Source organism: Spermophilus citellus (assembly GCF_964194105.1).
Source record: "Spermophilus citellus genome assembly, chromosome: 6".
NCBI lineage: Eukaryota > Metazoa > Chordata > Mammalia > Rodentia > Sciuridae > Spermophilus > Spermophilus citellus.
This window is the reverse complement of record NC_138187.1, coordinates 13,613,262-13,625,264: the sequence shown is the minus strand read 5'-3', so window position 1 is coordinate 13,625,264 and position 12,003 is coordinate 13,613,262. Positions and strand designations below refer to the sequence as shown.

General features: G+C 50.0%; 1 protein-coding gene across 1 annotated transcript in view; it reads right to left on the bottom strand.

Annotated features, from left to right (window-relative positions):
• The window catches only part of VPS35L (VPS35 endosomal protein sorting factor like), a 99,544-nt gene extending 89,584 nt beyond the window's left edge, over positions 1-9,960 (bottom strand). Inside the window, exons 1-5 of the mRNA XM_081300360.1 lie at positions 9,838-9,960; positions 5,263-5,362; positions 3,203-3,370; positions 1,419-1,541; positions 83-107 (exon numbers count right to left, since the gene is read on the bottom strand). Of these exons, the coding sequence (XP_081156486.1) occupies positions 83-107; positions 1,419-1,541; positions 3,203-3,370; positions 5,263-5,362; positions 9,838-9,854 (433 nt within the window). The 5' untranslated portion in view covers positions 9,855-9,960. The remainder of the gene's footprint in view (positions 1-82; positions 108-1,418; positions 1,542-3,202; positions 3,371-5,262; positions 5,363-9,837) is intronic.
• Positions 9,961-12,003: the final 2,043 nt, after the last annotated feature.

The following is a 12,003-nucleotide window of genomic DNA, read 5'->3' as shown; positions in this document are numbered from 1 at the left end:
GTTTAATACAAACTTTTCACTTGTAAAATTATATTAAAGGTGGTGGCAGAATTTCCCCATGAAAACAAAAAACTTTTCTTACCTTTTTCAGATCCCATAAAAAGATTCTGCAGAGACAAAAAATTCATTAATAGTTTTAAAATCTAGGGCAATACAGCACTTACCTGTCCAGATGGAAGTATGTATTCAAAGAAGGAAAACAAGGTCATTGGAACCACTGGAGATTCAAGTTCCTACTCAATTCAGGGCTCTCAATAATTAAGGAGAGGGGCTCTGGGGTCTATAAAAGAGCAAGACACACCCCCTTCCATGTGTCAGCATGAGCCAACATCAAAATTTTTGATATGACAGCAGCCACAACAGAACTATTTTTAACTTTTCTACGTCAGGGTTTCCCACCCCCCACACTGCCATCACCTGGGGCTGGATGATTCTTTAGTGGCGGCTGTCCTCTGCACTGTGGGACATCCTATAGCAGCTCTGGTCCTTACCCATCAGATGCCAGGACCACCCCTGTACCTCAGACCACCAAAATGTCTAATTTCCAATAACCGCAGTGGGATAAAATCACTCCAGGTTGAGAATCACTGCTCTGCATTAATTGTGCATCCAGAAAAAAAAATTTTTTTTTAAATAGTCCAGCAATTCTGTCATTCTGCGTGAGATACCACGGGAAGGAGGGGGGCCCTGTGGCACAGCCTTCCACTGCCCACTGGGCTCGCCCCCCTCCCTGGTCAACTGTCAGGCGCAGGCCACCTTCCCAGCACCCCTTTGCGTTCCTGCACTGTCCATGGTCACCTTGAAGACAACATGGATGGAGGGCTGTGAGGGACTCGCGCAGCCTCCAACGGGAGGTACGCCTCTTCCCTTCACCTTGACCATGAGGCGCACGATGTACAGTAGAGCAGCAAGATGGAGCCTGACGACCTGGAGCTGCCACACCAGCCCCAATGACCCACCCCTGGTCTTTCACAGTGAGAGGAGCATGCGTCACTCTTGGTGACAGTGTTTGGGAGGACCCTGGTTACACCTACTGGACGGAACCTTAACTGCCACAGGCACTCACCCGCTGGCCTGGTGGCTCTTGCCCTGCCGAGAGCAGCCTGCCAAGTGCGGGTGAGCTCCAGGTCCACACGCCCCCAGCCAGCCCAAGAAACAGCGCTCGCTTTGGGCTCTAGGAGAAAACCCAGCCGTGGGCTGCAGGCCCTGCAGGGACGGGTGCTCTCCTCGCTTCATGCCTCAGCTCCCCAAAGGCTCTGCAGTTCCATTCTTTTTGGAAACTGTCACATCCCTGGTTTGACTTTTTTTTAAAGTCACATAGCACATTTTTCCCAGACTAATACTGATATAAGGGAAACTTTGAGAGCCCAGAATTGGGGCAACAAAGAAAAAAATCACAACAACATCTCGGTACTCACAATGGACAGCTTTTCCGTGGTCGTGTACCGAGCGAGGATCTCTCCCCGCTTGTTGGCCCATGGCTCAAAATCCGATCCTACAACGAAGTTCTCATCTCTGTCACGTTTCTTTCTGGAGCTGTCCTAAGGAGAGCAACACAACTTCTTCAGCAGCAGTATCGTTCTGACCTTTAAAAATTAAGTTTAAGTAGAAGGTTGTAGTTCCCCACTGCACAATAAGTCAGATCCGTCTAAAGGCTGACCATGCTCTTCACCCACCATGGGGTCAGAACCCAGGGCCTCAAGCAAGTGCTCTACCACCAGGCAGCCCTTGTTTAATTGAGACCGGGCCTTACTAAATTACTTACGGCCTCACCAAGTTGTCCAGGTTGGCCTTACACTTGTGATCCTCCTGCCTCAGCCTCCAAAGTTGCTGGATTAGAGGGTACGCCACTATTTACTACCAAAGGTTTACTATAATGAAAATATTTCATCACAAATGGCCAAAATATATATTTTAAAAGGCTGAAATGCATTAGGAATCAAGGAAACCTATTGAAAAGATGGCCAAGTTAATACAATAACTAACATCCAGGCTACAAGAAGCAAACTGCTAGGGAGGACACTCTGGTGGCAGCCACCAGAAACTCACACACGCACTGCTTTCACCCAGTGATGAGCTTCTGGGACACTCTCCTGCAGAATGCACAGGACACAAGTATGTTTAAGAAACCCAGAGCATATTGTTTATGCCAGTAAAACCCAAAACAGCTCAGGAATGAGGAGTCAAGCATGTCATACGTGTCCTCAGAGTTCAACCCATCAGAGGAAACTTCCCAAGGCATGCTGTTGAGTTTAAAAAAAAAAAAAAAAAAAAAAAATTAAACCATTTCCAGCAGGCTTTTTGTTTTAAAAAAAAAAAGAAAAAGAGATAAATATATGAAATGGAGGAAGGAACATGGCTGAAAGCATGGATTCTGCAGCCAATCAGCCAGGCTCAAATCCCCGCCTAGAGTGATTTAGCATCGCTCCCCCGCCACGTCTGACTTGGTAAGTGAGGGTTGAGACACCTCTCACAAGGTGGGGGAACTGAACACAAAATGCTCTCAGAAAGATGCCTGCCAAGGCTAGGGCTGTGGCTCAGTGGGAGAGCGCTTGCCTAGCATGCGCGAGGCACTGGGTTCATTCCCCAGCACCTCATAAAAAACAATAAACAAAATAAAGGTATTGTGTCCATCGACTAAAAGTATTTTAAAAAAAGGAAAAAGATGCCTGCCATGTGTTATGCTGACACTATTATTATTCATACACGAATAGGCATGGAAACCCTCAGAGACCACCCTCATGGTCTGAGAAGTCAGAAGGCTATGGAAAAATATGTAGTACGCTGCTGCACCCCCAGGGTGGAGAACAAGGGGGGTCCACAGGGCTCCATCTGTAGCCTTGGACTCTTACCTAGAAAACTAGCAAGTTACTTATGTAATTATGCAAAAAGAATTATCAACATGAAATTAAGGCTGACAGTGTAGATCAATGGCAGAGGACTGGCCTAGCACACAGGAGGCCCTGGATTTGAACCCCAGCACCACAAAACAAAGATACAACAATGAGTCAGAAAGACTTCCCTCATCTCTACTGGCCTCTCTCGGCCAAGGTCCTCCACTTTAAGCAGAACCCTGCAGACACCTGGAGGAGGACCTGACTGTGCCCCACATGTTGATTTCTGCAACTTACAAACAAGGCACAGAGCCACCCACCCCTGCAGACCAGACCCAGAGCCAGCGACTGTCACCACAGCATGTTACCGTTGCTGCTGCCATGGCTGCAGGGTCAGCAGTGGCTGCAAACAAGGAGAGGGGGTCGGTCCCATCGAGGACACTGCTCAGCGGGTCCACCACGGAGCTGGAGGAGGACGACGACGTGGAAGAGGTGCTTCCTTTCCGGTTCACTTTCTTTGTCTTTGATTCTGTGACCTGTGGGGAACATGCATGGTGCTGCCATAGGGGTCCCCCTGCCCTTGCCCAGGGGACACGCTGGGGCTCCTCTCATTCTGGATGCTGGCCTGACTGTTCCTGGCTTCAAGGGCTTATGGGTACCAGGCTGCAGGAGAAGGGTTTCATCGAGGTGACCCAAAATAAAACACAGCCCAGCACCAAGAGCAAGCTAAGCTCGCTGGCCAATCAGAAGCCACTCACTGCCTTCTATCTGTAGATTAATCAGAAAAGGCCCACCAGCCTCCACAGGAAACCACCACTAAACCCTGCCCACCGGTACCTCGCTAACCAATCAGAAGCCACAACTGCCTTCCACCTGGAGACCACCAATCAGAAACAGCCCACCAGCCTCCGCAGAAAACCTCCACTCCAAACAAATGTCTCCCCGCTCTGGCTTCGCAAGACCCCTGTTTCCCCAGTATGCACCCTTGCTTAAGTCTCAAACTAGTTCAAATTTTTACTGATCAGCTTTATCTTTTAATGGAAGGGAGCAACTGGGCCGGGGCCACTATGATGTAGAAGGTGACAATACCAGGCCAGGTCTCTGCCTCTGGTTCCTGATGCAGAGCCCCTATCCCCTGGGGATTCCTAGCTGACAGGAGTGTCTCTCTCTCTAATGAAGAGACTCTGGGTGGCTCCTGGACAGGGGCTGGTCACCTGGGAAGGCAGAAGCTGGGAACTTGCAGCCCCACCCTCCCCGAGGGGTAGGGGTGGGGCGCAGTAGATAACCTTGCCTGCTGTCAAAGCTACCTAAAAACTCCTCAAAGAAGGGGTTTGCACGTAGGCACCTTGAGGGGCTGGTGGATGGCACGAGCTCTGCCGCCTCCCCCAACCTCACCCTGCACACCCCTTCCTCTGGCTGATCATCAGCATCCTCTAATGTCCTTTAGGATAAACCAGGACACCTCAGTGAAGAGCTTCCGAGTGCTGGGGACCATCCTAGCAAGTAATGGAACCCAAGGAGGGCATAAGGGAACCCCAATTCGTAGGTTGGGGCTGGTGTCGGCAGTGGGGGCAACCTCAAGAGGCTGAGCCCTTCCTGTGGAGAAGGCTCAGACTTGATCCTCTCCAGGGATAAGCGTGGCCTGTACAGCCTTGTTACTCAGTGTTGAAACCACTGCCCAGAGCTTAGGGTAGACCTAGACTCAGCTCCGCCACCCCAGACCCACTGCACCCGAACCTGCACTTTTAACAAGACCATCAGGCCATCTGCCCGGCAGCCAGGGTCCAGGGTACACGAAGGTGGGGAAGAGATGCTCAATACAGAACTGTCCTGGACAGGTACAGACTTTTTCATTGTCACCACTCCCTAAAGGACACGGCATTAACAGGTGTCTACACAGCATGTTCCCCGCAGTAGGTATTCTAAGTACTTCCAGAGGGGAAGGAGGAAGGCACAGTTACATGCAAATATTACCTGTGGCCTGTTACCTAAGGGCTGTACGCATGGGGCATTTTGATATGCACGGGTCCTGGAGCCAAGCCTCCAAGGATGTGAGGGATACCTGTACTAGCTGATAATAGTGCTCATTACCCACTTACCATCTTCTTAACTAAGCTACCCAGAACAGCACACACCACTGGCAATTAGAGTGATTCTAATGTTCCAAGTAGGTGTTAAGAAGCCAGGTGGGACACATCCAGGCCAGGAACAGTCATCCCCTCCCCAGGATGAGCTCCCCAACGTGAGGAAGGGGTGCAAACAAGGGAGGAAGGTCAATCACAAGAAAAAAGTTGACTCAAATAAGCAAAAGTAGTTGCCACTAGCAAACCAGAAAATATTCCTGTAATTCCATGAAAACGACCCAGCAGTAAGCCTGTGATTCCCTGGATCCAGACACCCTTCGGATAGCCTCCTGGGCAAGACTCACGGTTATGGGTTTCAGCGGGTGGTAGTCCCCAAACTCCAAGGGTACGGCCTCCAGCCGGCACGATGCAAATTCAGCCTTGTAGTTCCTGCTCCTGGAACACCTGGCAAGGCAAGCAGACAGGAGGCTGAGCCGGCCTGGGACACGGGCAGCCCCCAGGACCACCCACTGGTGGAGCTAGAGCAGAACAAACTGCCAGAGACCAACACGAAACACCAGATTTAAACAAATTTGGTGTTTTTTTCTTTTAATCCATTTGAAGGTAGAAGAGCTACCAAGGCCTCCTGGACTTGGGAGGCCAGACCCAGAATGAAGGGTTACTCCTGATGGAGCCAGCTTCCCAGGCCAGCTTCTCTACGACATTTTGAATTCTAGACACAGGCCACCAAAGTGCCTGAAGGAAGCCTCATGGGGCCAGAGAGAGCCAGGCTGGGGCTTGAGTTTTCAGACAGCCAGGGCGTGGAGGAGCGCCAGGAGAGGCGTCCAGAGAAGAAAGAGGAATCTGGCTCATGCCACCCCGAAAGCACTCAGAGGGCAAGAAGCTGGACAGAGGGAAAGGAAGCCAGGACAGAGCTGTCATCAGCTCAGGACAGCTGGGAAACAAAGGGGGAGGGAGAGCCAACTCGGTATGGAGGGAGGATGGAAAGTGAAGAACCTGGGACACAGGGGGCACGGAGAAAAGGCCGCTGCAGAGCAGGCTCCCAGGGTGGAGGAGATGGGCAGCCGCAGGATTCCAAGGGGTGACAGCCAAGACTCCCCCACAACAGCACCTCCCCCAACATCCAACTGCTGGGCCTGCCCCCAGCAAGACCCCAGGAGGCACCTTGGCCAGAGCCCCTCCTGAAACTCCTCCACACAATTCCCCACTAGCTACCCAGGGCCGCTCTCCCAGTTCATGGAGCTGAGCCCCTTGTCCCCCCTACTGCAACCGCCCCCTACATACAGCCTACCTTATGGCTTTTAATAAGCATCACAAAACACTGTCTTTAACAAAGGACATGGGCACTTCCAACTTGTAAATATCCCCTCCCAGAAAAAAAAAAAAAGTTTTTCTGGGCACAAGAAACAACTCTGCCCCTTCCCCAACCTCCCTTCAGGGAAAAGGGAGACTCAAAGGGCCTCCCACCCCTCCCCAGAGTCGTGACTCCATTAACACTCGAAGGAGACGCGGCACTCAAACTTTCACCCACCGCTACAAATGCCACAGCACAGCCTGGAAGGGGGGTCTTATTTCCATTCCTTTCAAAATAAATTTGGCTTCAAGAGCAAAGGAGGAGGAAGACTTGTGATGGACACTAGATGATACATGGCCTCCTCGTCCCCGTGTATCAGTTACAAAACTCATCTTCCAAACGCTGAATGAAAACCCTATGGAAGAGCCTAACCAGCTCCTGTCCAACTGAGGATAGATCAGTCCCTTCTTGATTTATGACAAATAAAAAAAAAACCCCAAAGGATAAACACATTTCAGTAATAATCATTACCATGAGGATGGAATTTAAAACATCAAATTATACTTTTCCTCTTTTCAAATCACTCTCAACTTTATTAGCTGTCAAGGAAAATAGGATTTTGAAAAAGTAATGAGCAGAAAATGTAATACAACTGGAAATTAGGTTGCAAATGTGTTTCCTGTTCCTATCAGAATCGACAGACAACTGGAAAGGGTCAACACGCCATGACTCCACCTGCGACCCATAAGAGTTCTCATTTATCATACGCAGGGTTCAGGGTCAAGCCTTTTACCTCCACTCCCTTTAATCAGCTCTATCTGGTGGACGGTGATCACTGACATTTTTCAGAAGATGGGGCTGTTCAGTGTTGGAAATTTGTCAAAGCTGACAGCAGCAAGTAACAGAGTCAACAGTTCTACAGATTATAAGTCATCTCAAAACCTTAGAAATAGGCATTGTGGCCCACTCCTGTAATCCAAGGGACTCAGGAGGATGAGATAGGAGGATCACACATTGGAGGCCAGTCTCAGCAATAGTGAGATCCTGCCTTAAAAAAAAAAAAAAAAAAAAAAAAAAAAAAAAAAAAAAAAAGTGTAGCCAATTGTCTATTTAACAGAATTAAGCTTTGAAATGATATTTTTTAAAAGTTGGGACGTGAGTGGAAAACTGCTTCCAGAAATAATTTTTTTTAAACAAAAGTCTTCCTTGTCTGAAAACCCCTGGGCAACTACAATTTGAATTTCAACCACTTCCATTATTTCCTCAAATTTGCTGCAGTCCTCTGCCTTTCCTGTGGTTTGAGACTATAAGTGGTGTTTTCTTTCATCTGAGAGTCCCTGGCAAAGCTGACAGCGACCTCTTGTGGACATTTTCTCAAAACCGCTTCACTCTTCCTTTTCCTCCAGGCCCAGCTGATGGCCCCTGGTTTTGGGAAAACACACACACACACACACACACACACACACACACACCACACACACCACACACACCATGAACCAAAGATCCAGTGCCTGAAGGGCTCCTGGGCTCCTTGGCAGCTGCCACAGAAAAAAGACCAACACTTCACTCCTGGGTTACTCAAAGTGTGGCTCTCAGGTCACTAGCAAGGGCAACCCATCACTTGTGGAGTGTTGCAATACCCTAGGACCACAGCATCAGGACCTGCATGGTAGCAAAATCAGGCGGCTCCAATGCACATTAAGGTAACAACTCCCTACATGAAAATTGTTTATATTTGATGATATACACAGAAGATTGAGCATGACTTACCAAATTAATCTTTTAGTAGAAATACCAAAATTCACTAAAGGGTTCTTGCCAGCTATTTCAATTCAAGTATTTAGAGACTAATCACATAATCTGATCACATGGCCTTTCCTCACACAACCTCCAAAACTCTGAAAATGTTGTAGAAATCCTGGCTCCATGGGGTGGTACTTTCCAATGTGTTGCCACCAGATGATTAAGTAGGAAATGAGACCAGGGATGTATGGGATATCTCATCTCTTGGGCAGGGCCAAAAATTAAGATGTGGGTGAAAAGGCATTCTAGGGGAGACCCAGGACAGTGTATGGGACTTGGGGAGCCTTATATGCCACAAACAGCCCAGGAGTTAGACTTGAGGCCCAACTGGCAATGAGTCTCAAGGTTAGACTTGAGCCCCAATTGGCAATGATGATCATGATCTCCAGCCTCCAAACCTCAGCTCACCTTTGGGTTGCATGCTCAATCCCCGAGCCTCCATCTCCTCACCTGAGGAATGGAGTTAAGAATTAAATGAGATGCTACGTGTGAAGCACTTCGCCCAGTTTTCCAGGCACAAAATAGGGCTTGATAAACATCAGCTGAAAGCACCTCTACACAAAGATCTAGCACAGCTGTTCCTAACAGTACCTGAGTAGCATGTGACCAAAGGCCCCCAGGGGTTCCTTGTTCACTCATCAATGATACTGAGCCCTTAAAGCTGCTGTTCTGGGCACCCAGGAAAGGAGAGGACAGAGTCCCTTTAAATGGCCAAAAGTTAGTAAGGAAACTGACCTTGGAACAGGCACCAACACTGAGAAGCCAGATTAGGAACCAGGGAGAACCTAGGTGCTTAAGGGTCATGGAATCCTCACATTTTAAAACAAACAGCAAAATTTAGTACAACTGCACTGGGAAGCAGGGGAAGTCAGTCCTCCCGGAGCTAATACCAGAATCCAGAGAAGTTCAATGAAATCAGGAGTTTCTCGAACTTGGGGCGCTGTCTTGCTGATTTCCCCCAAGTGTTCTCGGTCTCTTGGCCAGGCCAGCCTCCCTAGGTCAAAAGGGACCCCAGGCGAGGGGGACCAGGGCATCCAGCATCGATTAGTGTGCCTCGGAGGCCACAGGTGATGAACAAGGAGCAGTCAACTGCTTCACAAGCATAAACCCAGGGTGCATCGGGTGACTTCTAAGGTCTTGGGCTGCACCTTCTTTCACTTGCTGGCTCTGGCTCGTTCATCATCCCATGTAAGCTACTTCCCACCATTTGCAGAGAGATCAGATTATGTCCCTTCTGAGCAACTGCAAGAGAGGTCTGCAGTCGCCAAATAATCCCCTTGTCCCCATCACAACCTGTGCGAGTTCCTCACACACACCAGTCACCTGCTGGGGCCTGACGGTCCCGTCACCCCACTGTAACCCCACACGCCTGTCGCGTGATGAGCTCCAATGCATCCCGCAAGACCCAGTTTAAAGCGACTCCTCCACGAAGCCAACGCCAGAAGGCGTGAGTCGCTGCCGCCTCGGGGTCTCGTCCCAACGCCTGCCGGACAGCTCGGGCGTGAGCAGCACCGCACCGCCGTCCCCTCAGACCAAGGGGCAGCACGGACGGGCGGCGCGGGGTTCTCCCAGGTGAACGCGCAGCTCTGGCCGCAGCCAGGCCGCCGAGTCTCCCCGACCCCACGGGCCGGGAACCTATGCCCGCCTCTCCCGGGAAAGTCGGGGTGTGGAAACCCGCGGCCCCCCTGGGGAATGCACGGAGGACCCTGCGAGCGGCGGAGAACCAGCAGCCGGGACGACTCGGGGAGGGCTGTCCACACTCGCAGAGATAGACGCCAGGAGACAGCCCCTCTCTGAAGCCCACACGCCACCTCTTCCTTACCACGGAAAGACGGCCATCTTCCTAGTCACATGACCGCTCTTCTGGGGCCGCCAGCCCTTTTTCTAGCATTAGGACGCCGCCACGCCCCTCTCTGGCCGCCATGATTGTGAGGGGCAGCTGTTTGCTCCGCCTCCCCAGGCTGCGCCTTCTGATGACGACAGGATGAGGCGGGGCCGACGCAGCCGAGCGGAGCCCAAAGTTCGGGCTCTCAGCTACCGCCATGATTGTGAAGGGCACAGGCCAAGTAGAGCCCATGATGCTAAGACCAGATCGCGGCTCCTGCTGGCGCCACGATTATGAGGGGTAGAGATGGCTACGTGGAATCCTGGCTGCTTCTCTGTCAACGCCGTTGAAAGGGATAGCTGTCGCTCCAGAGGCCAGGGTGCGCGTTCCTCCAGCGCCATGATTACTCAGGGCATGAGCCGCAGACGCGGTGATCGAGAGGGGCAGGCCCCCGGATTTGGAGTGGCAGCTAGCTGCTCTACTGGGTCATGTCGCCAGCCCACTGTCGCCCTGACGGGGCGGGGCTCGTAGAGCTAGGCGCGAACCACGGCTGCGGATTGCAGCAGAGTCCCCGCGGTCGGCCTGCACCCACCTGGCGGCTGCCCGGTACTTGGGGGAAGCTGGCACTTCAGCACCGCGACCAGGAGCCTCGGCGTTTGAGCGCTGCCGGGAGCCCAGCGACCGACCAACGAGGCAGGTTAGGGCCGCTCCGCCCCCCGGGCGAAGCTGAAGGCGCCGCGCGGGCGGCGGGAACGACTAGCCCACGGCCACCTGGTTTGAACGACCACCCCACGGCCACCTGGTCTGAATGACCACCATCATCACCTCTTTGCGGGGAACAAGCCCCAACACTGGTGAATTGCTGCAGCTAGGAAGGATCTGAACATCCCAAACCAGAGTAAAGAGGCCCGGGTTGACCCTGGCCGCGCCTGAGCCTCTTCCCATTTATTCTCAGCGTCTTCTGACAGCAAAGGTCCGAGGCCCCCACTCCGTCAGATAAATCGGCAGTGGAACCCGCCTCGGCTGGTCTGCGGCTCCTGAGCCCGCGTTTCGGCCTCTCCCAGGAGGCAGCCCCAGGGGAAGGTGGAGGGCGCTTCCTCTCCGCGACGGAGCAGAGCTGGTCCCCTGGAGTGCCACCTCCCCGGCCGTCCAGGCTGGGCCTTGGCATCTCTAATCACTCCCCAGGCGGGCTAGAAAATGGTCACATTCCATACTGTGGTCAGATGCTTTTCTGTCAATAAGAAAACAGATCAAACTAGATTTCCTTTGAGAGGAAAAGTTTATTTGCCTTTGCCTAGAAGCAAAACTAGTGAAAATTAAAGTACAAAAATAAATACAATTTACATTAATGGACATTCCACCCAAAGTAAAAAAAAAAACAATAAAAATAATATATATAAATAAAACTTCATCAAAAGCACAAAACAGTGCCTGGCACTTTTATGAGAAAAAGCTGTGAACATTAAAAAACTTGGAACACACACACACCTTTATCCCTAAATTAAAACACACTCAAGTTTCTCACCCTCAATGTAAAACTAGTTTTAACTTCCTCCAAAACATACTATTTGTTTTAGCTAATTTGCATTACAATATACACAAAATCTGTAGCATCTATCTTACCAGAGAGACCCACAATAACATGAATTAGCTGTATCCTGAGTTTTCAGAATGAAAAAGCACAGTTTATCATTGAAAAGATAATTTGATATATTTTGCCTCTAAATACAAAACTGGTAACTTGGACTTTTTTGACTTTCTCATTTTCTGGTTCACTCATTCAATAATAAATAAGTCTCAATAAAGAAAATCAAGTTGACACCCAGTGTGAATTATTTTCTAACTACAGCTGGATGTAAAAGTTAAATCTTAAATGGAACAGAAAAGCTTTATCTCTGTATTTTTAAAATATTAAGACTATGTATAGGCTGTATTTCCAAAATACCACTACCCCATTAAAATTCAAGTTAGAAAAATTAAACATATACAGTTGCAATTTTATGCAAGAAGCACAAAGCCCTTTTTAGAAATTGTGACATTCTCCTTGATACAGCCATGCTCTCTTGGTAACATTTGTTGGTTGGTAGGTGATGAAAAGCACTTTAGATATCAGTGCCCTTAGGTAATGCAAGTTTTTAACTAGGCAATGTTACTATCTTATTT